Source organism: Postia placenta (genome assembly GCF_002117355.1).
Source record: "Postia placenta MAD-698-R-SB12 unplaced genomic scaffold POSPLAscaffold_10, whole genome shotgun sequence".
Lineage (NCBI taxonomy): Eukaryota > Fungi > Basidiomycota > Agaricomycetes > Polyporales > Adustoporiaceae > Rhodonia > Rhodonia placenta.
In genome coordinates, this window is record NW_020169841.1 from 1,576,160 (window position 1) to 1,600,496 (window position 24,337).

At 53.0% G+C, this 24,337-nt stretch overlaps 8 protein-coding genes across 8 annotated transcripts; 6 read left to right on the forward strand and 2 right to left on the reverse strand.

Moving 5' to 3' along the window:
* Window positions 1-1,159: 1,159 nt before the first annotated feature.
* On the forward strand, window positions 1,160-2,757 carry POSPLADRAFT_1058827 (hypothetical protein; the record flags this gene model as incomplete). Its single annotated transcript, XM_024481085.1, has 3 exons — window positions 1,160-1,168; window positions 1,238-2,368; window positions 2,425-2,757. The coding sequence occupies 3 exons, from the start codon at window positions 1,160-1,162 to the stop codon at window positions 2,755-2,757; spliced, it is 1,473 nt and encodes a 490-aa protein (XP_024337446.1).
* A 756-nt stretch (window positions 2,758-3,513) lies between these two features.
* Window positions 3,514-3,975, reverse strand: POSPLADRAFT_1048041 (hypothetical protein; the record flags this gene model as incomplete). Its single annotated transcript, XM_024479424.1, has 2 exons — window positions 3,514-3,895; window positions 3,935-3,975. 2 exons carry the CDS (start codon window positions 3,973-3,975, stop codon window positions 3,514-3,516), a joined length of 423 nt encoding a protein of 140 aa, XP_024337447.1.
* Window positions 3,976-5,603: 1,628 nt separating this feature from the next.
* POSPLADRAFT_1183181 (hypothetical protein) lies at window positions 5,604-8,087 on the forward strand. The gene is made up of 12 exons (XM_024488981.1): window positions 5,604-5,850; window positions 5,947-6,005; window positions 6,063-6,082; window positions 6,147-6,218; window positions 6,286-6,357; window positions 6,422-6,518; window positions 6,586-6,654; window positions 6,741-6,928; window positions 7,301-7,381; window positions 7,438-7,539; window positions 7,595-7,692; window positions 7,775-8,087. Exons 1-12 carry the CDS (start codon window positions 5,633-5,635, stop codon window positions 7,899-7,901), a joined length of 1,203 nt encoding a protein of 400 aa, XP_024337448.1. The 5' UTR covers window positions 5,604-5,632; the 3' UTR covers window positions 7,902-8,087.
* A 3,595-nt stretch (window positions 8,088-11,682) lies between these two features.
* On the forward strand, window positions 11,683-13,692 carry POSPLADRAFT_1183183 (glycoside hydrolase family 79 protein; the record flags this gene model as incomplete). Its single annotated transcript, XM_024488982.1, has 7 exons — window positions 11,683-11,994; window positions 12,050-12,158; window positions 12,221-12,358; window positions 12,415-12,652; window positions 12,708-12,860; window positions 12,918-13,068; window positions 13,132-13,692. 7 exons carry the CDS (start codon window positions 11,683-11,685, stop codon window positions 13,615-13,617), a joined length of 1,587 nt encoding a protein of 528 aa, XP_024337449.1. The 3' UTR covers window positions 13,618-13,692.
* Window positions 13,693-14,009: 317 nt separating this feature from the next.
* On the forward strand, window positions 14,010-15,243 carry POSPLADRAFT_1058832 (hypothetical protein; the record flags this gene model as incomplete). Its single annotated transcript, XM_024481086.1, has 2 exons — window positions 14,010-14,037; window positions 14,090-15,243. The coding sequence occupies 2 exons, from the start codon at window positions 14,010-14,012 to the stop codon at window positions 15,241-15,243; spliced, it is 1,182 nt and encodes a 393-aa protein (XP_024337450.1).
* Window positions 15,244-15,930: 687 nt separating this feature from the next.
* POSPLADRAFT_1097280 (hypothetical protein) lies at window positions 15,931-16,845 on the forward strand (the record flags this gene model as incomplete). Its single annotated transcript, XM_024483144.1, has 2 exons — window positions 15,931-16,274; window positions 16,326-16,845. Coding segments are annotated over 2 exons (864 nt in total), but the record flags the coding sequence as incomplete, so codon positions are not given.
* On the forward strand, window positions 16,525-18,677 carry POSPLADRAFT_1171742 (hypothetical protein). Its single transcript, XM_024488147.1, has 5 exons — window positions 16,525-16,962; window positions 17,015-17,056; window positions 17,113-17,169; window positions 17,224-17,305; window positions 17,361-18,677. Exons 1-5 carry the CDS (start codon window positions 16,831-16,833, stop codon window positions 18,521-18,523), a joined length of 1,476 nt encoding a protein of 491 aa, XP_024337452.1. The 5' UTR covers window positions 16,525-16,830; the 3' UTR covers window positions 18,524-18,677.
* Window positions 18,678-21,236: 2,559 nt separating this feature from the next.
* Window positions 21,237-21,455, reverse strand: POSPLADRAFT_1083434 (hypothetical protein; the record flags this gene model as incomplete). The annotated part of the gene is made up of 2 exons (XM_024483016.1): window positions 21,237-21,301; window positions 21,362-21,455. Coding segments are annotated over 2 exons (159 nt in total), but the record flags the coding sequence as incomplete, so codon positions are not given.
* Between the last annotated feature and the right edge of the window lie 2,882 nt (window positions 21,456-24,337).

The following is a 24,337-nucleotide window of genomic DNA, read 5'->3' on the forward strand; positions in this document are numbered from 1 at the left end:
CAATATCTCATGGACGGTGTTGAAGCTCGCGATGACCACGTTGATCATGCGGATGATACCTCTGTGTCTTGCGCAAATGTGGGCTCGCGCAGGAGGTGTCGCAAGCCGACGCCGTCTATTGTTTTCTCGCTCCACAGCTATATAGCAGGAGGGTTGGCGATGTATGTATGAGAGGCCTGTGCAACGACCGCTTCAAGTCTCCCATCGGCGCGCCTATCAACTTCCATATTTGAACCTCACCAATAGTGTTCGCCTCCCCCCGCTTCTCCACACCTTTATATTAATGGTGAGTGGGCCGAGGCTTTACGTCACATGAATGGCGCTTATGTATCCCCTGCAGCACGTCCGGCAAGCTCGAAATCTGCGGTCATAAACCTGGTTTCAATTATTGATTAGATTATGTTTTAGACATATTCTGTGTTACAATATTAATCTACATGCTCGGCGTCGGCAAAGGGCCCCACTACGAAACAAATGATTACCATATTCGGACCTATTCGGACCATCTTGTTATTGTCTTAGCGAAACTTGCTGGGAACAAATGCTAAAAAGGACAAGCGGTGACGCATCTTTGCCCCTTTTGGGGGTCAAAAAAATGCTAAGTAGGACAAGGATATGGGCATTTTCGAGCTCTAAACAATGCTGCCGGAGGCCAAACCTTTAGGGGAGTTGCACGGGGCCTGGTAAGATCTACCTTCAAAAATTATTGAGCGAGGGTGGAGTATGTCCGGGTGCGACCTTGTTAAATGCGGTGAGCTCCCCGTGTACGCAGCCACAGTGCCGTGTGATAGAACACAAGCGCTGAAGCGGCTACTACTACGCCACTGCCAGGTCAAAGCGTGTTATTCCTTTTCTGCATTTGTACTTCAAGATCTTGATACTCGACGTGTCCGGATACCTGGCTTTGGCTTCTTGTGTAGTGGCTCTCTGTGGCGCGACGCGGCTGCTATTGCAACCCCACCACAGGTATAAAGCAACTGCCAACCACTGTATGCCGACATTTCCGACATTGTCCTTCACGTCTATTTCCCTGCCTCCTATAGCAAACTCCATATGATACTGCTTGGACCATCCAGCGATCACCATCAGTCTAAATCGTTGACCTGCCATACAAGTCTCCTAGGGGAAGTCCACAATCACGATATCGCCAGATCCAAGAATGTCAGGGGTATGGCGCACTATTTGCTTGAGGGATATATACTGAATCTTGGTTTATGAAACCTTGTACGCTCAACAGGGACTCCTCGGTCTAAACGAAGATGTTCTGCTCGAGATTATTGCCAACCTCGATGCGGCGAGCGCCCACAACTTATCGGCCACAGCTCGAGGCATACACCCCCTCGCGCAAAGGCAGGCTCTATCTGCGGTGACTATAGATGACATCTACGGTGATCTAAACTATCAAAAGATCACGGGGATGTGTACATACATGCTCAACGACATACCTGGACGTTTACACTGTGTCAAGTCGCTGAAAATTCGCGGCGGAGTATCCGCAGAACGCAAAGCTTTTGAGACGGGTCGATATAGAGAGCCCTTCGTGACAGCTGGGCAGAAATTGGCACACTTCCTCGAGAACGCCATTCAGCTGCAGTCGCTCACATTGTCTTTCTTTGACGGAATCATTACCCTAGAGCCCCGCATAGCGTCAGCTATCCACATCCTGCCTAATCTGCGCTGCCTGGACATCACGGTCACCGTCATGCGCCCATGTGTCCAGGAGTTTCTCTTGTCTATGCGTCACGAGTTGCAGAAGCTGCGATTGGTCGATCATATGCGGAGCGGCCGGGTTCTTCCTGCCCTCATGAACATGAAGGTGTCCGATCTTGAGCTTACCTTGTCGGAAAAGCTCGGCCCTGATCATTCGTCAAACCCCACCAATGGGTACCACCACTCCTTCCCCGATGTGCGCAAGCTATCTCTGTGGCTTTCTGATGTCGGCATCTCAATGTATACTCTGTGGCGAGCCTTTCCAAACCTTCGCGCGCTGCGGATCCATGATTGCGTTCGCTTCAATACAGCAGAGACTGCATGTTGGAAAAGCCTAGACTATGTCGAAGGACCCGTGGAATTCTTCGAGCAATGGTCGCCAACTTGCCATGTTCCACACGTATCAATCAGCAGAATTGCCGAACCTCATCGCTTTTTCCCGTATTCTTCAACCACGCATGCGCTCAATACCACTCTCCGTCTAATCAAGCAGACATCCCCCCTGGCGCTTTCATTCGTAATAATGGCCGATCCTGGACTGGCCGACTCCTTCTGGATGCCGCTGGTCGAATGCACGCCGCGGCTGCGTAGTCTTGAAGTCAAACTTCATTGCTTGTCGGACAGTGGCATGAGGCCGGGCCTTATCGCCGCATGCATGGTGACTATCTATCCAATTCTTTATCGTCTAGGTCGACCCCCTGACATTATCTTTAGAAGGTTATTTTCGCTGCTCTTGGCCGTATGCCAACCGTTGTGCACCTGCGGCTCTCGGTATTGAACTCAAAAACGAGGTTTGAGGCTGCGTTCTGTCATATGCACGAAGATGACTTGGTATTGCAGCTCCTTGAGCAAGCCCCGTCAATCCGCTGTATCTCGCTGTCGTTTGCTTACTGTCTTAGATACCGCCCTCCTGTTGTCAAGACTGCTGCATGGAAGGTCGTGGGTGCTCGGACGGGCCGCAAGCTCGAACATATCACTGAGTCTGTCGAGGAAGACGTCCGACGACGGATCATCGCACCTGATTTCGACCCAAAGAGCAGTCTCTGACGCAGTGACGCTCAGCTGCTACTTTCGTTAATATGGATTTTGTTGTTCATCGATGCACTTATGGAACTCATATTATATTGATGTTAATTATTTGATTCAAAAAGACGTACGGGATGGAGAGTGAAGCTTGCGATTGACGCGCTGTTCAGAGATCCAGCGAGCGAAGCTCTACGGCGCCTTGCCGATACAAGCCACCTGCACCCACCGCGACAAGCCACGGCTGTCTACATAGGCAGTGTCGCTGTACATTAGTTGCTCTTGGGCGCCAGCGATGGTTTGTTCTAATGGACAAGGCTGGTCCTCTGCGGTCGCCACACATCTGCTACCATATGTACGGCACTGTTATCCGACCCGGCCACACTTGTCAGGCCAATGCACGATCTTGAACAGTCACAAAGTGAGTGGCGGGGCAGCCAATCCTCTTGCCGCAACTTCGGTAAACACTCGTGAGCCATGGCGTTCCTCATCATGGCGGCGGGGTAGATGCACTTTGAATACATATGTCCAACTCAGTCAGGTACAGCTGAATGACATGCATCTAGCAGCTGGCCACGACGAGAGATGTAGCATACAAAATCCATCTCGTGTTCTGGTGCGCTCGGGGAATCCTGCCCCGCGCTGCAGCATTGACAAATAACTGAGGGGGTAAGCCTTGTGAAGCATATGCTATTGACTCCTCTTGTTCCACATATATAATCGTCCGCAAAGCCCAACATGACAAAGATAGCTGAAACATCGCACTGCTAAACCCGCATCTCAGATACTACCAAGCAATTGTCCCAGATCATCACGCGCAACCTTCCAAGAGTCGGGATTCCCTTGAAAGACCTCCTGCATGAGCGGCGGGATGAAAGTTCCACCGATGTCCGCGTCCACACGAATGCGCGCTGCCTCCTCGAATGTCTGTGGATCGAGGCTTTCCGCGAGGACGCGCGGATTCTTGCCATACAGTGCATCGGGCATGGGCGCCGTGTCATAACAAGTGATGAGGTACCGGTAGAAACGCATGCGGGTATTGCGGTCGACTTCGCGTTTCCCACAGACCCACACGCACGCAAGGATTTCTCTGTCGTGGTTTGCGCGTACTATGTTGAGCTTCTCGACGAGGGTGCTCATCCTAATATTTACGCTTGGCTCACTACGCGGACGTGATGTAAGAGAGAACCCGGGCACTCACTCGTCTGTGAATGTTGTCGTTTGAGGTGTTCCGGAAGACATCGCGCGCGGAGTATACAGGTGTGCATGATACGCTGGGATCACGCAAGCCTTTATACAACGCCTGAAGAGCCACCATGGGCGGCAGCAGGAAGCGCCGAGAGGATTTGGTGGCCAAAGCGTGGTCCCCGTGTGGCGTTGCGACTTCGTGGGACAAGCAAAGATCCCTGATCCAAAGCGCGTGTCTGCAGGTAATAAAACACGGGACCTGAGCATTCACGGCGGCAGACTTGCTCAAACAGGAGCCCGCCACAGTGTTAGTGGGAGAAAGCAGACGCACCGTCCCACGCCACACAATTTGGACGGTCAATGCACTGAGTTCTCCACAGGTTTGTGGCATGCGATCCCAACGAAGAGAAGGACAGGACGGTGAAAGACAGATTTAGCTTTCCAAATGAGCGTGATAGGCTGACCAAGTGTTCGACCTCCAGCGAAATTGGCGTAGAGGGGTAGTGCTATCTGATAAGTTCAAGTCGTGGGTTGCTCGACACAGCTTGTGGAGCTATTGAGCAGGTTCGAAGGCAGTTTTCTGGCCGATGCAGTCAGCTACAGAGGGCATGCCATCAGATTCTCTGTGCCGCAGACATGGTTGGCGGATCATAGCAAAGACAGAGGCGAACCAAAGCTCCGACACCCAAGGCTGGCGATTACTTACAAAATGAGAAGTAGACCGACTGGCCGACCATCTTGAGTCAACCCACCGGGGTCATGGCCGAGGATGACAGATATGCACTGAGATTACGTGCGCGCATTCGAGACGGATTCTGGCTATCGTCCATAAGATCCCAAGGAGGGTGCTTGATGATCTAAATCGACCGAGGAGTCCTCCCGCCGCCGTATATCAGAAACCAATGCTCTGGCGAGTACTCACGGAACTGCTGTACCCACACCCACGCCTCGCCTAGGGAAGCGACGAGCACGTCCTGCTCCCACGTACACACACAGATCTGCGCAGAAATCGGATCACCGCTATGGACTCCTGGATTCATATAAGATGTGATACAAGGACTGCTCTGTGCGGCTCGGCTACGCATTTCGCCCCTTCCCAAACGAGCAATGTGGACCTTGTCCCTAACCGCATCGCTCTGGAACTCGTACGCAGAAACTGGCGATTGACGCCATATGCTCCGTGATGTTCAGAGGATAGAAAAGGGTGCAGCCAGTGGGGAGAGGTGAGTCCGAATGTCTATTGCCAGAGCTGGAGTGTTTACACTTAGCGAGATTTCGAGGGCGCCGACGAGGGCTCTGTAAGGAGACAGACTCTGTGAATCTCAAACTGGGCCATCACTCGCGGTCATTTGGGCACGGGTCCTTGGAGTCACGACTGGTTGTAAACATCATGGCCAGGCGACGTCGGCAGTGACGCGGGCGTCCGCGGCAGATGGCACAGTCTATCCTGGTCTGACCTAGTCATGCGATAGCGGTGCGTGTATGTCTTTTTGCCGTCTTTGACCATTCACCGTTGAAAAACTCAAGATTGACAACACACGAGAGGGTCACCAGGACAAGCCCCTCTATCAGGGCTTGGCTAAAGTGTCTCTCCGGCATACTCTATATATCCACCTTGCGATCGAGCAGACTTTGATTTTGTGACGATTCCGCCGTCTCCTATCCTCCCGCTCTCATATTCTCGCCTTGCTCAGCCTTCCCGCCGTCAGCCATGTCGACCGCCGCCCCCCGCCTCAGCCCGCCATTCCGCGCAGACCACATCGGCTCCCTCAAGCGACCTGTCGCGCTCCTCCAGAAGCGCAAGGAGTCCGAGGAGGCCAAATGCACGCAGGAGGAGCTCCGCGTGGTCGAGGACGAGGCGATCCGGAACATTGTGCAGATGCAGAGGGACGTCGGCATCAAGGCGATCACAGATGGCGAGTTCAGGAGGTGCGTAATGTGCAGTGCTGTCGATCGCATCAACTATCCTCGATCAAGCGTGGTACAGCGTTTTCCTGGACAGAGCTGATGAGCCTCGTAAAATAGGCATATGTTCTTCGATGGCGTTTTTGACAACCTCGATGGCATGAAGTACATTCCGGTTGGTGAGTCGTTATCGCATTGTGCATAGGGTTCATGTCTGACCCACATTAAATTTCCAGTTCCTCTTGACTGGTTCATGGTACGTCGGACCCACGAACGCCACCGGCGCTGTGTGCCTGACGCTATGCGCATGCCGCTCGCAGGACTATGTACCCGACGTCGACGCCTTCAAGAAGCAGGCCTCTTTCAAGGGCGCCGCTTCATACCTGTGCGAAGTGAGTACACACACAGGCTCCCTCCAACACTGCGACTCAATACATTCCGTCTGTTGCCGCAACGCAGTCAAAACTCAAGCGCACCAAGCCCTTCTACATCGGCCAATTCGAGGCGCTCAAGACCCTCACCAAGCCCGAGGCAAGCCTTTCACCGCTACGACATCTGCTAGCATCGCTCACTGAACATGTGTGATCGCTTCTAGGAGCACAAAAACCTTAAAATTACCATGTGCGCGCCCGAGTGGTTCCACCTCCGCCATGGCCCCTACGCGTACCGGAAGGACGTCTACAAGAATGACGGTGCGCAGCCCCTAGCACACCTTTTGCGCTTGACAGTGGCTGAACGTCTCTGCCCTCACAATAACAGAGGAATACTTTGCGGATGTTGCACAGGCATACCGCGAGGAGATTAAGGCACTCTATGATGCCGGCTGCCGTGAGTCGCACCCCCTTTTGCTGCCCACTGCTCTAGCCACCTCTATTACTTCTATCAAAGTGCTAAATCGCGTGCCCGCCTTGCAGGGAACATCCAGTTCGACGACCCTCTGCTAGCATACTTCTGCGACGAGAAGATGCTCCGGGGCATGGAGGAACGCGGTATCGACCACGCGGCACTGCTCGACCTATACTGCCGCGTGTACAATAGGTGTTTGGAGGGCCGCCCCGCGGACATGACGGTCGGCCTGCATTTGTGCCGCGGGAACTTCAAGGTGCGTAGTGCTTTCGTGCTGCGACGCGCCCCGAGAAGGCCAGAGGCCTGGTCTCGCATACGGTCGAGAGGCTGCGGTCGTTATTATTTTCGGATGCTCCGATGTCCGGAAAGCGATTGTTGTACAATTCGTCAACACCCTTGAACACAAAACTGTGCCAAGTTACATCTTAGAGCGCTATTAGCTCGGTCACCGCCAAGAAATCCGCTGCCGCTCTAGGTAGATGTGATTGCTTGATGTCTCCGAGATCGTACCATGTTCCTGTTCTTGGGCATCGATCGGAAACTGTTCAATGAATCTTTGGGCGCGCGTCGTGTAGCACGGCATTGGGTGAGGTTTGTTGGGGAAATATACGCTGACACATCATGAAAGGATGGGAGGCACTTCAGTGAGGGCGGATACGACCGCATAGCTATCAAGCTCTTCCAAGAGATTCATGTCGACACTTATTACGTATGTGTTCCTGGCTCTCGCGCGGCGCCCGTGCTTATGGCTTCCATTACACGCAGTTGGAGTACGAAACCGAGCGTGCGGGCACGTTTGAGCCCCTGCGCTGGCTCCCCCGGAGCAAGTCGGTCGTTCTCGGTCTCGTGTCGAGCAAGTTCCCCGTGGTACGTTGCGCCTAATTAGGATGCATAGCTTTCCGGCACTTACACACGGACATAGATGGAGAACAAGGAAGAGCTCATCGCACGCGTGCACGCTGCTGCTGAGGTCATCGCAAATGGCGACGAGAAGCGCTCGCGGGAGGAGGCACTGAACCAGTACGTGGCGCTCCGCGAGCTCTTGCATGTATTTGCTCATGGACTGTTTCTTTCTCTGCGTTCCATCTTTCAACTCTTACAGGATCTGCATCAGCCCGCAGTGCGGTTTCGCATCGCATGCAGAGGGGAACCCCGTCACGGAGGCGGATGTGGTGCGGAAGTTGAGCCTGGTCGTCGAGACGGCGAAGGCCATCTGGCCGGATGCCTAGGTGTGAGGACGGCGAAGATGATTTGGCCGGACGCTCAGGTGTTCGGCCCCATAGCCGAGGGTTGGATGCATTCAACATGCCCAATGCCGCTTGATATATTATCAGGTCTCTGGAGTTTTGTCGAATCGCTGTTGTGCTATGCACAGACTATTCGATGAATGCAACATTCATTGATGAGGAAGCCCGATCAACGGAACGTTGAGTTGTGAACACGCCTTATGACCTTGGTGCAACACGGGTATCTCGATTGTTCGAAGACGAAGAACTTCGATTTCTGAGCCCATCTTTCATCAACGCTCTTACTCAGGCCAGCTACCACCACATCTTTGAACAGGTTGCCTCGTAGTGCGCGGGCGTCCTGTTTTGCCGCGTCGTAGGTCCGCCGAGTGTGAACCCTAGATACAACCCGTTCCGCTTAAAGTCCAGCATCTCTCGGTTCTTATGAGCTTAATCGGTCCACCTGAGAACGAGGCCAGGATGCCGCCCACAACCGCACTTATTGCCTCGGGATTCAAGCCGATCATATATGAGCGCAATTGCACATCTGTTATCAAGGGATTCGTATTGGCGAGCTACGCGTTCCTTACCAATCATCGTCTAGCCCTTCAGCCGGCGGCCCATATGGTTTGATTGCCGGCTTAGTCTGCTCTCGATGACAGGGGTAAGGATAAGAACAGCTTACTTTAGAGACGCCATACCCACCTTGCCTCGTTGCATTGCTCCCATACAACATCTCCGATGATCTTTCCGTGATCATAGACCGTCTTCGACAATCATCAGGTGTTTCCCTCCTTCGTATCCGGCAGTCGGCGTCCGGCGCGCTCACATCTTCGTGGAGTGCATACGTCCAGGTGTGCACTGAGCATCTCAAAACCGTAGTGCGATTCACAGTCCTAGACAGAACCTCCTCGTAGTCAACAGTGTTTAAGTGTGAAAATGCTCGAGGAGGCCGAATGGGAGAACTATCTCAAATTCGGGACGTCCTACCATGTTTGCCGAGCAATGTGGTGTACGTGGCCCCCCTATCCGGAATTCTGTACACATTCAAATACTTCCCTTCATCACAACGATGCAGACCTCTCGATGGTGATCGCGCTCTACGACTTCAGTTGAGTCATTCATGGAAGCCGGATATTTGAACGTGCTCTAATGGAACCTAGGCCTAACTCTCAAAGACGAAGTTAGTCCTATTGACTAGCAAATACCAAACTCTTCCTCATGTCGTTTCCAGATCGCATATATGTGGCCTGCGAGGTGGGGCTGGATTAAGGTGCTTTATGCAGTGGTATGATCATCACATGCCCAGCATCTACTTTAAACTGCTGACACCTGTCGTCTGCTCAGAATCGATACTGGCCGTACGTCTCCACGCCGTTCGCACAGGCAGTGACTCTAACCACATTATTTCAATGCAGGTTGGCCAGCCTTGCGTACGCCCCTCCTCCGCTTACGATGCATGCACTTTGAACAGTCGACTTCATTAGCCTAGGCAATTACAGTAAGTCGTATCAACATTCCACCGCTATGATGTGATTTATCTCCACACCAGTATACATCTTTGCTCATAGCTCGGATTCTTCGGTAAGCATTATTATGTGCAATGTTGCGACTGATCTCATTACCTGCTACATAGATGTAGGCCATCGTAGCCTCTCGATGCTGCACAAACTGAGCCCAAGGCCTAGATGTACTTTCTGGTTTCATTTTACAGCATATTGCTCATCCCCCGTGACCGCATCCGCCGGCTGTAAGTACGCCTTTACTCGTAATTTCATAAGTTTAACATGTTGCCAGTCATGTTCAGCGTAATTCTTTATGTGATGTTTGGGCGAAATCGGGTCATTCTGTGTATTCTCTGTGTACTGCTCACTGCACACCTTTTGGCCTCTGTGTCAACGGGATGGGCAGTCGCCCAGCGACTGATAGGTGAGCACATCGCGTGGCAGACTACTTGTCCAAGTAACATTAAGTTATGAATCAGCTATCCCACTCCCTCTCCATGCCCCAGGCTGTCTGGCCTACGAAGTCAGCGAGTATGCGCTGATAGCGTGGGTTCCAAAACTCATAGGCCACTGCACTCTTCTTGCGCTTCACGTCGCCAAAGTCGTACAAGAGACTCGCAAACCGCGTTATATATCTCCCCTCATGTTCATACTGCTGCGCGATTCCATGCTTTACTCGTTGACCTCTAGTGCCAGTACTATTCTCGTGTTCATCATGTGGAAATGGAAGGTGAATAGTTCCTGTATCCACCATGAAACAGAACTCATCTGATAGTCTCACTTAATCCTTCGACAGCAAAGCCTTCTCATGGCAACGGTGCCGTATGTACATGTCATGACCATTCATAGGATGACATTCATAAGTTCTCCTTAGCATATTATTAGTACTACCGTCGCTCTTGGGTTGTCGCATCATGGTCAGTATAAGTCCGTTCTAGTATATCAAAGCGTTCACTCAAAGGATATCTGCACAGTTGAACATACATCAGTGCTTGCGGCTTTCTATGAGGCTTCCAACAATCTCAGAATTAACCCTCGAAATCCCCACACTCTGCGCGCAGCAGTCTGATTCTGATCCAGACGGGTAGTAGATGAGAGCCAGTTATACTTTCAGGGTTGCGGCTTTTCTGCTGTGCATCGTACTCAATTGCATGCTTTGTTCGGCGTGTCACGACGATGAGGGAAGTAAGGAAAGATAATGGGGTAGGTGGGGATAAACAATCCCTCTCCTAACGGAACCCTCCACAACGGAATCTTCTGCTGGCTTCGGTACTGTGTGTCAGTCAATCTACTCTCTCTCTCTCTCTCTCTCTCTCTCTCTCGGTACAGCTATGTTACACAATATTCAGAGGCTAAAATGCATCCGTTCTGTTAAAGATACACAAGACAATACGGCTTTCGACAGAGCTGTTGGTCATTACTAAGCCATATTGGATTTCGGAAGGTTCTACAGAAGACCGCGCTTAACAGTCCTCCGACTCCTTCACCCATCTCTGTGCATGTTCTACGATTCCACTGCGACAGTCAGAGCCGGATACATATTTTGGTAAAGACGGAGACATCCTCCTATCCTGTGGTCGTTGTGTAGGGGCTACTATCATGCAGACGATGGCAAGGCATTGAATGCGCGCTCTTTTTCGTGTAATGGAGTCAAATTCCATATTTGGTATGTACCACAGTGCGACGTAGTGAGATGAGCCTCCAGGGTGTCGGACATACATACACCAGTGACCTGATAAACGCCGAGGTTGCACCGCGCGATCCATCATGATGTTACATCCTCCATATAGCTCCGTCACTCCTGCCGAGTTTGTTTCAATCAAGGTGTCAAGTTTTGTTCGCGCATCCAGGGATGGGTAGATCTAGGTGAGTCTACGGGGTAATCAAGTTTCCAACAACAACTCCGAGTGCGTGTAGACTAATTACTCCCAAGTCCAACGCGGTCAAATGACCCATGGGCCACATGAACGAAGCCGTGCAGACTCGAAGGCTTGCCGTCTCCGGGAAATGACCAGCCCCTCTCACATATATAGTTGGCTTCGGACCGTCTGCCGTCGTTCGTGACCTCGAACTCTGGCCCTCCGAAGGGAGTGTCGGTAAACACGCGGGCAAAGCGGTGCTAATACTTACGATCACCGTGTTTGCCAGATCACCCGTCCCGCCGGCAACGGCGGTCAGCAGTCTCTGGACATGTATTCTTCTATTTCCGGATGGAAAGTCGCAACGGCATAAGAGCTTCAGGAGGGCTCACATCGGCAACCACGCTTCGACACGCACTCATGTGTCTTTACACCCTGTCGTCTTCTGCCCTTGCCGCGCTCATCCTCCATGTCGCTGCTGCTGCTGCTGCGGTGACGACGGTGAACGTGCCGGTTCCTGTCCTGGCACCGACGAAGTCGCAACCACTTGCATCTACGCTGCTCTCCTTTTCCATCGAACAGGACAACTGGCCAGACTGGAGTGGGATCGACGCACGTAATGAATTTACGTACAGCGCTTTGACAAGACTCGCCAACCTCACTGGGCAACCACCCAAGCTGAGAGTGGGCGCGGATTCCGAGGACCATACTGTCTGGTCCCCGACCGTCACGGTACAGCACACAAGTGCACGCCGTTGAATACCGTGTTACTGAATATTTGGTTAAGGTCAATCAGGACATCTTCCCGCCGGCCAACGCCATTACCCCATACCCTGAGGCCACGAATATCACCGTAGGCAATGAGTACTACAGCTTGGTTCGCTGGCTGCCGGCAGGTTTGCATTTCTCACTGGTTAATCGTAGTGAGCCGTTGATGAAACAGGCCGCTGATGCGCAGGAACACGTATGGTTTGGGGCGTCAATCTCGGATATAATAATATCACAAACGCTGTGAATATGGCCAAGGCCATCATGCGCGCCTTCAGCCTGCCGTCGGTTCAGAGCTCTGGAGTTATCCTCGAGCGCATAGAGGTCGGTCAGTACCGGCATTCTCATGCGAGAACCGTAAATATATTCCTCACTGCATCACAGGAAACGAGGCGGACTTATACAGCAGCAATGGATTGCGCCCCTCGAACAACTGGACGGTGGAGATTTACGTACCTGATTGGGAATCTGTGGCCGACCCGGTCGTCGAGACCGTGGGAATCACCAACAACGACGGCCCCCTCACTCTCCAGGGAGCAGCGTTCGCATCACAAAAGTTCACTCCACGAGAGATTTTCGCACTGGGCATCCTGAACAGCACGGCAGGAAAGACGATATCTACGTAAGCTGGCGTCATTTCAATCGAATTGTGTGCCGCTATCTCACCAGTAATCTAGGATCTCGCAGCATCAGTATTCGGCTGCCTTCTGCAATGGTGGTGACTTCGGACTCATTTCGTTCATGAACAAAGCTTCTGTGCGTGGAAACCTGACAATATTCGAAGCCGACATCAACGCGACATACGAGCACGGCTTGACTTACGTCCTTGGGTATGACAGTTCACGTTTGTGAGATATTTGTACTCACGAAGACCCTCTACCCTCTAGCGAAACAAACAGTGTCGCATGTCACGGAGCTCCGGGTGTCAGCAACACAGCTGGTGCCGGGCTTTGGGTCATCGACTACACGCTCTTCGCTTCCACCATCGGCATCCGAGAGCTTTACTTCCACGAAGGCATCGGCTACAAGTACAACTTTGTGAGTAATGTCACTGCCGGCGGCGTTATCCCAAACAAGCATAGTCTGACACACCCGCTGCAGATCCAGCCTGTGACCCTGAACAGGTCTACGATCAACGGCTCTCCTCTGGATACCCCCGCGCCGCCACACATCCAGCCGCCTTACTACGGTGCTCTCGTCGTCGACAGCCTCGTCGGATCCACTGGCCTCGCGCAGGTTGTCGAGCTCGACGTCACGGATAATAACACGAGCGGCTACGCGGCGTATGAGGCCGGCCGCCTGGCACGGGCCGTGTTCGTTAACCTGGACGCATGGACCACCAACAGCACGGGCACGCGTCCGGTCGTACACCTGAATCTCGACTTCGCGCAGGGGGTAGTGACCCAGGCGACCGCTCGGCGTCTGGTCATCCAACACGCGGACGACACTGCAAACCTTACGTGGGCTGGTCAGAGCTACGAGCAGACTGCGAACGTCAGCCCGACGGGCCAAATCGTGGTGGAGGACGTAAACCTGGCAGAGGGCTTCGATCTGCGTGCGACAGAGGCCGTTCTGCTTACGTTCTGAGTAGGGCAGATGTGTAGCATCAGTTCGTATCTGAATGAAATGAACTGGGGGCTCGTGAGAACCTCCAGCGACGCGATTTGCAGCATGATAGCCTTGGGCGGCCGTGCCCCGTTTTAACGCCGCCTGACTCGGTTGCCTGAACAACAACAGTAATTAATCCTTCTATGGGACACAGGTGTCCTCGGCAGGCCTTCTCGCGAAGGCGCGAGTATGCACGCTGTGGGGTACGTTCTGTAGAAGGGAAGACTCGGTCTTTCTGCGTGTTCGTACGTCCCAAAGTCTGCGTCTGCACGAGAAACATGCAGCATGTAGAGTGTATGTAGAAAAAGGGATCATTGAGCACAGATAAATTCTTCATCCTAAGAGCACATCCCGTACTCCATCGCCATACTATGAATCCCCACGCGTCAAGTAGTACAGGTAATAGGAAGCAATCCGCATAAGCCTCTCAGATGCTCAACAACGTGAACAGATGGCGTATACACAACTCTGCTCCTCCAGGAGGCAGACACCACGAGGACAATCTCATGGAACCCACAGATAGTCTTGTCAGATCACCGCTACGAGGGCGCGCCGTGCTTCCTTTATGCTCCCGAAGGCCAAGCAGATTTGGTCTTCGTTGACTACTTCCCGAGCTTGCAGTCTATCGCATCCTGGTCCATCTGGAATCAACCCATCCACCTCCAGCACCCCGTGCCAGCCTTCTTCATTGCACCTATTCATGGTAAGGGCCTAGGTATGATTGCGCAACGGCCAATCAACGCAGGCGAGATGATCGTCACCGAACGCCCCGTCTGGGCCGGGCGCAGCAGGATCTCCTGCGCGGCAGACCAGACGAACGCGAATGGGATCTTCCATCGCGCCGCAATACGGGGTCTATCCGAGCCCTCGCGCATCGCCTTCTTCGCTCTCGCAAACTCGTACCCACCTGCGCAGTATGACGTCGTCCCGGGGATCCTGAACACGAATTGCCTCGGCATCACGGTGCCGACGCGGGATTCGCGAGCACAGCAAAATCCCGGAAGCAGGACCGATACAGAGACGTACATCGCCTGCTTCCCGACGCTTTCTCGTGCGAACCACGACTGCACGCCAAACGCACATTACGTCTTCTCGCCCGCGACATTCGCTGGAGAGTTCCGTGCGATTCGGAATATCGCCGCAGGAGAAGAGATAACGATCACGTACACATCGCTTTGTGCCCCGAGCGCAGAACGATGCGCCTTCCTTGCCACCACGCGATTCTTCGACTGCCGATGTGCAACGTGCGCTCTGCCTGCTGCACAGCTCCGGGTGAGCGATGCACGGCGTATGCGCATACGTGAGATGCTGGTGAAGATCGAGGAAGCACGTTTTCCGCCTCGAATACCGATAAGCGAATTACGGGAAGCGGTAGGCTGGGCACGGTCAGAAGGGTTGCGAGTGGAGGAAGGACGGTTATTGCTTTGCGGAAGTCAGGTGCTCACGGTGTACGATGGGCTGGATGTGGCAATGGGGTGGGCAAAGGAAGCGAGGAAGGTGTTCGAGACCATCGAGGGTGCGCGGTCGGAATACTTGCGGAAGCTGGACGATGCATATCGGGTGCATCAGAGGATGGCAGCAGCACCCCGGCCCCTGAATATTTGATCCTTCAACCCTTCATGTTCGTTCACTGGTGGATCTGGAGCCCAGCAGGTAAGACCGTCGCTGGCTATCTGGGAGTCTATTCTACGGCGCATGTAAATCTCACAATCGCATAATTGACAACGTACCTCTGTAGCAGCCGCAGACAACTTTTCTAATTGACAGACTTTGGAAATTACGCTGTATCGTCGTACGTAGGTGGCTGTAGTCCGCGAGAGTCCGAGGCTGTGAGCACAACATTCTTGCGTAACCACCTGTGACCATCCTGTGACCATAATTTCCGTGACATTACCCTAGCCATCTGCTTCCGCTGATGAGAAAACGGATTGCCTAAAGCGGGACTTTGAATGAATGATTGTAATTTTGAATGATTGCGACTACACCACTAACCGGGAGCTTCACCAGGATCAGTCATGGATCTCACAGTATTCTTTCGTCTCACCTTGCTATAGTATCGGACAGAGTTTGAGTAAATTTCATATCAGGCCTCCGGATGATTGATGCATATTCCTATTCGGCGCAATGTGGAATAAGGCTGTGCTCCCAGATAGCTGGATTCAGGACTGTGTACAACAAAACCATATACACTCACGTGGAAACACAAGTATACGGGCGTTAGGACACAGCCGCTTCTATCTACGATGATCTAGGTTCGCGGTGGTGCAGTTTCGTCTTTCAATCTGCTACTCGATGACTTCTGCGTCGCAGGTGTATGCTGAACAACTCTTCCGATTGGGACATGGTTACCCACTCTGGGACCCAGAGCCGGCGACGCACCCAGACATAGACGGCCTTGATGGTGAGGTCCACATTGGAGACGTCGGCTTTGTCGACGCTAGTACTGGCACTTTCCACCGTCTCTTCAACGCCATACTCCCCGCGGATGACGACGCAAACAAGGCGGGCGTCCCAGAGGGGTTTAAGCCATTCGTTCAACGGTCTTATGGAAAGGTCGATAAGCGTGGGGCAATCGATGCGCGATCACTATGTTCCAAGGCTGTCAAGCATACATCTGCGAATGGACAGGTCTCTATGTGAGTCTCGGATAGTCCGTAGTGTTTGTCCTAATTGACGAGGTCGTGTAGTCAAGGCGCAGGAGGCGGTATCGAGTTCCAGTGCACCGACGAACAGGGCGCTGTTCTATTGCTGGAAGAAGGCGCTGATCGTGAGGCTCTCCTTCCCAGCCGGAGAATGGCGAACTACATGCGCCAAAACTACAACAGCTGGGTGATGTTCGCCCAAGACCAGCTTGACGTGGACATCTCCAGGGAGGATCTATTTTTCGTCCGCGGACATGTGAAGACGAAGAAGTGGGCCGTCGTCGCGTGGATACACGAGGGCCGCTCAGCTAAATTATCCTTCGACGGAAACTTCAGTTCTCTCGCCAATGCGAGCCTCAAAGTCAGCTACTCTAGCGATGTGACAGTTCCGCCAGAGCGAAACTGGGGTCCAAAGCAAGACGTGCAGAAGAAAATCAAAGGCAAAAGCCGGGGGAAGGCACATCAGACGCGTGAAACTCACAAGACAGACCAATGCGTCTTCCTTAACTATTACAAACTGAGGGTGCGACTTGGGTTCTGGCCGACTGTCATGAAGGCTGCCGCCGGTTCGCACGATCTGTCTGAAGGGCCGGATGACGATGCGTATGAAGGGTCGGCGGCTGCCGGAGCGGGCGACGCAATGGAAGACGTTGTTATCGAGCAGGTACCCGCTCCACAGAAGGTAGATCGCCATGCCCTCTTATCTTTTGTCCTCATCTTATGACATTCCCTAGGTCTATGATCCGGTTGACATCCTACTCGACTATATTCTGCGGGTAGGCAGCTTGGCTTTCCTTATGCTCAATATTGGTCTTACGAGGTTGCAACGTAGCATTCTGACGCTACGGTCGCTATCGCGAATGACGAGGAGCTTGTCGAGTTGTGCAAGGTGGGTCTGTTGCTGTCTACATAAACATCGTCTCATCTCATCTCGGGATGGTAGGCAAAATCACAGGAGTTCCCGGACGACATCCGCGAGTTCCTGAAGACAATACAACCCCCCATTGAGGTCAATGAGGATGGCTGTGCGTCGCCTAAGCATCTACCTGTTCGCAACAGCATATTGACTGGTTGTTGTAGTGGGCATGCTCTCTCACGAGGAGATCGCACCCGAAACATCTGCACAGCAGAGCGATGCGCCGAGGCAGCCCGCAAGTGATCTTGTTCCGCAACCACCCCGTGCTATGGAAGAGGAAGACACAAGCCGACCCAAGAGCGGCGGAGTTATCGTTGTATCCGATGAACACACGAATGGCGTGTGCTCACTTACATATTCACCAGATGGTAGCTGGATTGCAAGCGGATCTGAAGACGCTAAATTGACCATCTGGAACGCGGAGACGGGAGGATATGAGCGCACCTGTGAGCGCCATAACGACACAGTCTGCTCCCTCGCGTTCTCCCCCAACAGCGCCGAGATTGTTACTGGCTCGCGCGACGGCACCGCCATCATATGGACCGTAGGCACCGGTCAGCCTCGTGCCTTCCTCAACGGACACCGAGGATTCGTTTACTCCGTCGCGTGGTCACCTGATGGCACCACTATCGCCACTGCCTCCGTCGACTTCACCGTGCGCATCTGGGAGGCCGCGACAGCCACCGAACGCTCTGTGATTGAGGGGCACAACGCCATAGTAATGCTTGTCGCATATTCCCCAGACAGTCTGCGTATCGCCTCCGCCAGCGCAGATTATTCGGCACGGGTTTGGAACGTTGCGGACGGCACACAGGTGTCCGTGCTTGAGGGCCACAGCGGGGTCATCTACTCACTAGCGTTCTCGCCTGATAACCGGCGTGTAGTGACGGGTTCCGACGATGGCACGGCGCGCATCTGGCTCGCGGAGTCAGGAGCTGAACTCGTCACGCTGCGTGAGCATGCGGGCTCGGTGTGGGCCGCGGCATTCTCACCAGACGGAAAGCAGGTACTGAGTGCGGCGAGCGATGGGACGGTGAAGATATGCGATTCGTTCAGCGGAGACCTGCTGCATACGCTGGAGGGCGGCGACGCGCTCGTGAATGCTGCAGCTTTCTCCCCCGAGGGCTCGCGGATCTGTGCGAGCTTTGGAGATAATGTGGTGCGTGTGTGGGACGCCCGCACAGGCAGGATCCTGGGACAGCTTGCGGGCCATTCGGACAAGGTCAGCCACTTAAGGTTCTCGCCGCAAGGAGACAAAATCGTGTCTTCCTCGGATGATAGTTCCCTCCGGATTTGGGACTTGAACCGACTGTTATCTATGGTATGAACGAAGAAGGCGAATCGATTTGGTGGTATTGTCACTGTGACCCCTGCATTGTAGTTTCAACATTTTCTTGGATTAGCCGTCTGCTTGACCACACCATGTATTATATCACGATATACCTGTCTTCATATGCCAATAATGAGACTATTTTGATCTACTTGATAGCCTGCGAGCATGAGGTTGGTATGAATAGCACAACTCTCCCGGGATGGCTACCTCACGTTGACTGCCACAATGGAACGCCCGGGCATTTCAAGGCACGAGCTGTCAGTGGTGACATTCAGAGCAGTTGATGTACTTAAATATATTGCTTGTGACATTCACCTGTATTCTTCACGCACTGCGGCACATGTCCGCCCATCGTCTCATTCAGCCTCTCCGTCCTCAGGGCAATCCTTTCCTACCGTTCCACCGTACACAGCGCACGGTGTTGCTACCTACCGATGATTAGGATCAAATACGTTGATTGGCATACAGTATGGACCCGTCATACATTTGCGGTCTTCGCGTCCCATCTTGAGGTTCTAGGACGGCCCATCTGACTCGGAACTCCAGTCGCAGTCAGCGTTACTCGAATGATCACGGTGTCCGAACCTATGCTCGCGGAAGTCACTCACGCATTGTTCCCAAGGAAGCCACGATGGCTTGACCATCTCCTCGGGGATAGGTAACAGGACACAGCAAGCAAACCTTGCTCCTGATCGCGTACGGAACACTCGGCAGGAGTCAAGAACCACCCGAGGGTTACCCGACGTGAAAATATATGATGGTACATTGCATAGAGTGCCGTGGATGTTGTGGAAGGGATAACAGCAAGCCAACAGCGCGTACGCTCGTTCTCCATAGTGACGTGCGTCATCGAAACTTTGACCACATAAAATAGGCGCGATGAGACGCTCACCCTGCGCGCTTTGTACGTTTCTAATACGTGCCATTAGTTTCTTGCTATGTTACATCTAAGGGAGCCTGCTCCGAAAGGGCAGTAATTGTGTTCTTGTGTGGAGCAGCCTGAGGGCGCATGACACATGTGACGTATTTTTTCGGACCTTCCTCAGCAATGTGTTAGTAAAGCTGACTTCTACGCAGTAGGGGACGATTAGAACGGATCAGCCACCCACTGTGTACCCTTACCGAATTCTGGAAAGCACTCGCACAGCCGTGCCTTACGAACGCAGATAGGTGCACCAATGGCCGAGGATGTCAGCCACAGCACTGTGAGCATACCCTCGTCCCGACTCCCATAGCTAACTTACCTACAGTATTAACACAACCTCAATTCCCACCGAACACCGATGGCCTTGGGTTCGAGCTCTTCGCGAAGCCCGATTGCGGAGTACTAGTCAGCTTCGAGTAGATCTCCGAGAAATGGACCACTGATCGCATCTCATCGTGATGCGAGACATCTGCGATTTAGAGTCCTCTCAGTCGGAGCTCAATAGCTGCTTGATCACTCAGATCATCCCGCAGTACGTCTTGTTCTCTCAAATGTTGTCGGATGTAGGACGGCTGTTTTGCGCCTTTGTTCATGACAGATGTGCTGGATTGTTCGAAGTTCGCTGAGGCCGGCGTACGGCGCGCCGATGATCGGCGTTGAACCTATGTTGATCTCGTAAGTTCTTGTTCCCAGAGCACGTAACGTGTTTCTGAAACAACCCTCATAGCTGTGACACTGCGTACCGTCAGACTACGACATTGACCGTATTACGCAGATGTGCTGTGTTCGATATGAGACCTCAAAAATGCACATTGAGGCCGCCTTTTAAAAAACAAAATCCAGTTCTGTATCCGCTCGAGGGAGGCCGCCTTCATACATCACGCGAGCGGGGCCCCACCTGAACACCTCACGGTAGCCGGTATCACTACGAGCTGATTGAGATCATGGGCGCGAGGTGATCTCCCGTGTATTCATGTATCCGACGATGAATCATATGTAAAACTCATCATCATATGCTGCAGGACCGTGGTGATATCTCGCACTTTGACCGCTGTGAAAGGCATTATAGGAACGACAAGAGGGATGGGCGGCTTGTCCATCTTGCGCCTGAAAATTTAGTTGAAAGGCTCTAGAGCTTCTTGTCCTAGCGATAGGGGTTCGTACCCACATTCGAACGAATAGCATAGTAATTCCAACGCGCGACATCAATCGCACTATAAATACACGAGTTCGCATACTGTCTTCAGCTACACTGCTCAAGAAATAGTGGTCACCCATAAATAATAGCCAAGTCGGTGAACACGACACGATACAGAAGACCGTCGAGGCGGCGGAGCTCAGATGAATAAATTAATTTGCCATGCCAAAACAGCGCTGGCGGTGAACGGTCTCGAGAGGAGCCGTGTACCTTCTATTTTATACCCGGCCGCCGGCGGTGTAGTACGTCGCCGGCCGAAGGGTTGTCGAGATTGTGCTTTGGACATCCCACGACGCCGACCGCGGTCGGAGGCCCAGCGGGTACATAGCGTCGACGCGTGTTTGATACTCGGAGCCGGCGCGTAGTCTGCGCCTCACAGCGGGCCCTTGGTGATCGTGAAGCTCAGAGTAGTAGTACGGATGGTGAGTGCTGCTATTGGTGCTCTGGACGTCATCGTAATCGCTGTCACTGCTCTGGTACGAGTAGGCGGCAGCGCCCTGAGTGTGCTCCGCTGAAAACGTGTAGTGCTGGTCTGCGGCCATGTGTGAGTATGTCGGTAGCGTAGCCACGGTGGAGTCATGGTTGCGGTAGTGACGGCGCATGTTGGAGTTGACACTGAAACGTCTGCCGCACTTGGGACACTCGTACGCTGTGTAGGGAAGGTCGCAGGTGAGTCATGCAATAACGGGAATGAGGCGATGGTACTCACGTGTGGCACCAGTATGTGTGTTGATATGTATGTTTAGGCTGCTAGGCCGGTTGAATCGCTTGTGGCAATACGGACAAATATGCCTCTTCTCTTCATCGCGACTATTGTTTCGTCCAACAAGCGGTAGGAGGGGAGGTAGCCGGGTGGCAGGAGGAGAGTGGAACGCCCTGGGATAGGGACTGTCCGGTGTGCTGAAGTCTGGAGCATCTCCCTCTGAACAGGGAGTGCCTGGAGGGTTGGCAGATCCGTTGTCATCGTCAACCATGTAGTGAGGGTGAGGGTCGAGACGACCGTGGCTATGGACGGGACGACACGCCATGGGGGCATCTGCGCGGTTGCCGGAGGTAACGCTGGGATCCGATTGGGTCCTACCGTGAGTTAGTGCGATTGCAGAGTCGTGGGCGCGGTGGCCAAGAGGCGAGTGTGTTAAGGCTGGTAAGCGATTCTACACCAAGTCGGTCTATGAGTCAAATTATCGCGCCTTACAGAAAGAAGCAATTACCACGAGCTCCGGACTTGTCGCAGAACTTCCAAGACAATCCTGTGAGCCCACAGCCCTCGTGTCCATCGGAAAATACTCTGATAATTGGTCAGCGTTGAGTGAGCACAGCAGTAATTAACACTGACCAGGGAACACATCGCGGATAGGTGGCAAAGCGTTGTCGGCATGAGTCCTTTGAAGCATTATGTTCGCGGAGGCTTCTGTTTGAACGGATTTGAAAGACGGGTGCGAACAGAGACCGGTGAGTGGAGTAGGACTAATATATACTTGTATCTGCGCATTGCCACTAGAGAGCATCTCTAGATCAAGATACGCATCACCAATCAGCATCTTCAGCAACTCCATCTGACAAATAACAGCACTCGAACAGAAGACGGACCGGGTGTCCCCGTCTAGTAGACAGCGCCCACGAGATATGCGAGAAAGGAAAGGAAGAAGACGCCTAGGACGTGTTCGGGAGTCTGGGAATGGCGCAGCCACGTTGCTAAACGAGGACATGCATCAAAGAGCGCCGAGGTGCTGCTGTCAGCTTTGTATCCATCTCAATACGTGGGCGGGAAAACGGGCCCATGGTTGAATAACCGACGCGAGCGAGGGCTTAAGCCGACCATGAAATTGATCCTTGCAAAGCCATCGAAGGCGAGGGGTGCGGCGAGGGTCGGCGAAAGTATCCCGAACAAGTGAAGATCGTGGGCAGATGAACTGCGAATGCGGCAGTCAAATACGCGGGTGTCAGAGTAGGTTCTGCTGCGTGAATGACGATAATGTGGAGGATAGTCAAAGGGGGAAAAGAGTCGACGATGCCCGATCAAAACCTTGTCATTACTTCAAGAGATACGGTTTGCTAGTGCCGGCTAAGCCACGAAGCCCACGGGACGTGACGAAGAGCTGCTTAGAGTAATTGACACCAGTCCACGGGAACGGAGTATGCTATCCCATACGGTTCGGCGCCAATATGCCTCACATGGTCCGCTGCTTCGTTCGTCGAAGTGGGGACAGGGTAGTGGCGATGTCAACAAAGAGCATCGTGCGACAGTCTGCAATAGAAAACGAGGTATCGCATGCCTGGAGCGCCCAGAGATAACGACTCAGAGGTCTGAGGAGCAGGAGCCCATACATAGACTGACCTGAGCGTCTGGCCTGAACGAAAGAGTCACGACCAAGCGAGCAACACGAGGCAAACAGACCAAGGTACATGCCCGAATTGGTTTAATGTATGGTGTTCAGCCGTCGTGTCAGATCCTGCCACAAATATGTCAGCGAGCACAAGGACAGGACAAATCGAGTACAGGGACACGGCAAACCGATTCGTACCGCTGACTCACGTTGACAAATACTTTAAATATATAATCATATGTTCACACCGCTGCCGAGCTGTACGGTTAGGCCACTGCACATTGCATAATGAACAGGGAGGAGCCTGGAGGCAAGGGGGGCGTGACCGTGGCATATCGGTGCCGCCCACTACCGCGTAGGTACTATTAGGCGTCAATGCGATCGATCTTCACGCTGATCTCGACCCCCACCATCAGCCTCAGCCTGGCAGTCGGGGCTTGAATTTTCGCAATGTTAACGCAGTGTGCGGCTGGTCCGCGCCTCGCTTGGTCTACGTCTTCGTTCTATTGCACTGCAATCGAATTCTCTCAGTGACCAGACCGTCAACGATATCGATAGCACCATGATCTGACAAGCTGCTCTCATAATGGGAGAGTTCGCATAGCCAGTGCGGCCTTGCTCCGCGAAGAAGTGGCAGAAGACGACTGGACCAGGCCAAGAAGGACGTAGGAACAGGGGTTTGAAGAGGCTATAATTGCATTACACCGGGCTTCCGACGCTGTAATACAGCCGGGGTCTCCATGACAATCCCACGACTCTCGCCGTCCAACGCAACACCTCATCCCCAGCTTTGTAGCGGTAGGATCCAACCTTGCTTATGTCACATACCGAAGCACAGGGGTATGATCCTTTTCCATTCATGTCGTACCGGTCAATGCAACTTGAACGCCTCACGTCATTGTCCGACGCGTTGTCGGATCACCTTGCGGGTGCTCAATCTGTCTTCTTATCCACATTTTACATTCCTCTTCCTCCACACACGGGAGGCCGCACGGGACCAACAGCCACAAAGATTGAACCACAGGACCACTACAGGCGATTTTCGCCTGGCAATCACCCGCACTGATGTACAAGAGAGTGAACCGCAACAAAATCAGTGGCTCATATGAAATCATTTTGAATCTCCAGACCACTTCAAAGACTCGTAGGACGGCGTACTCCTGCAGGACGCCGGTCGTTCAACGACCTAGATATCAATTGACGCGTTTCAATATAGAAAATAACACCGGGTGAGTATTGTTATAACGGCATAGGTCCGACATGCTCACCGGGCGGGTTCGGGACCTCTAGAGGACGCTAGTGAAGATCAGAATCGTCGCGGCACCAGGAATTTGTCGACAACATACATTTGACAACGA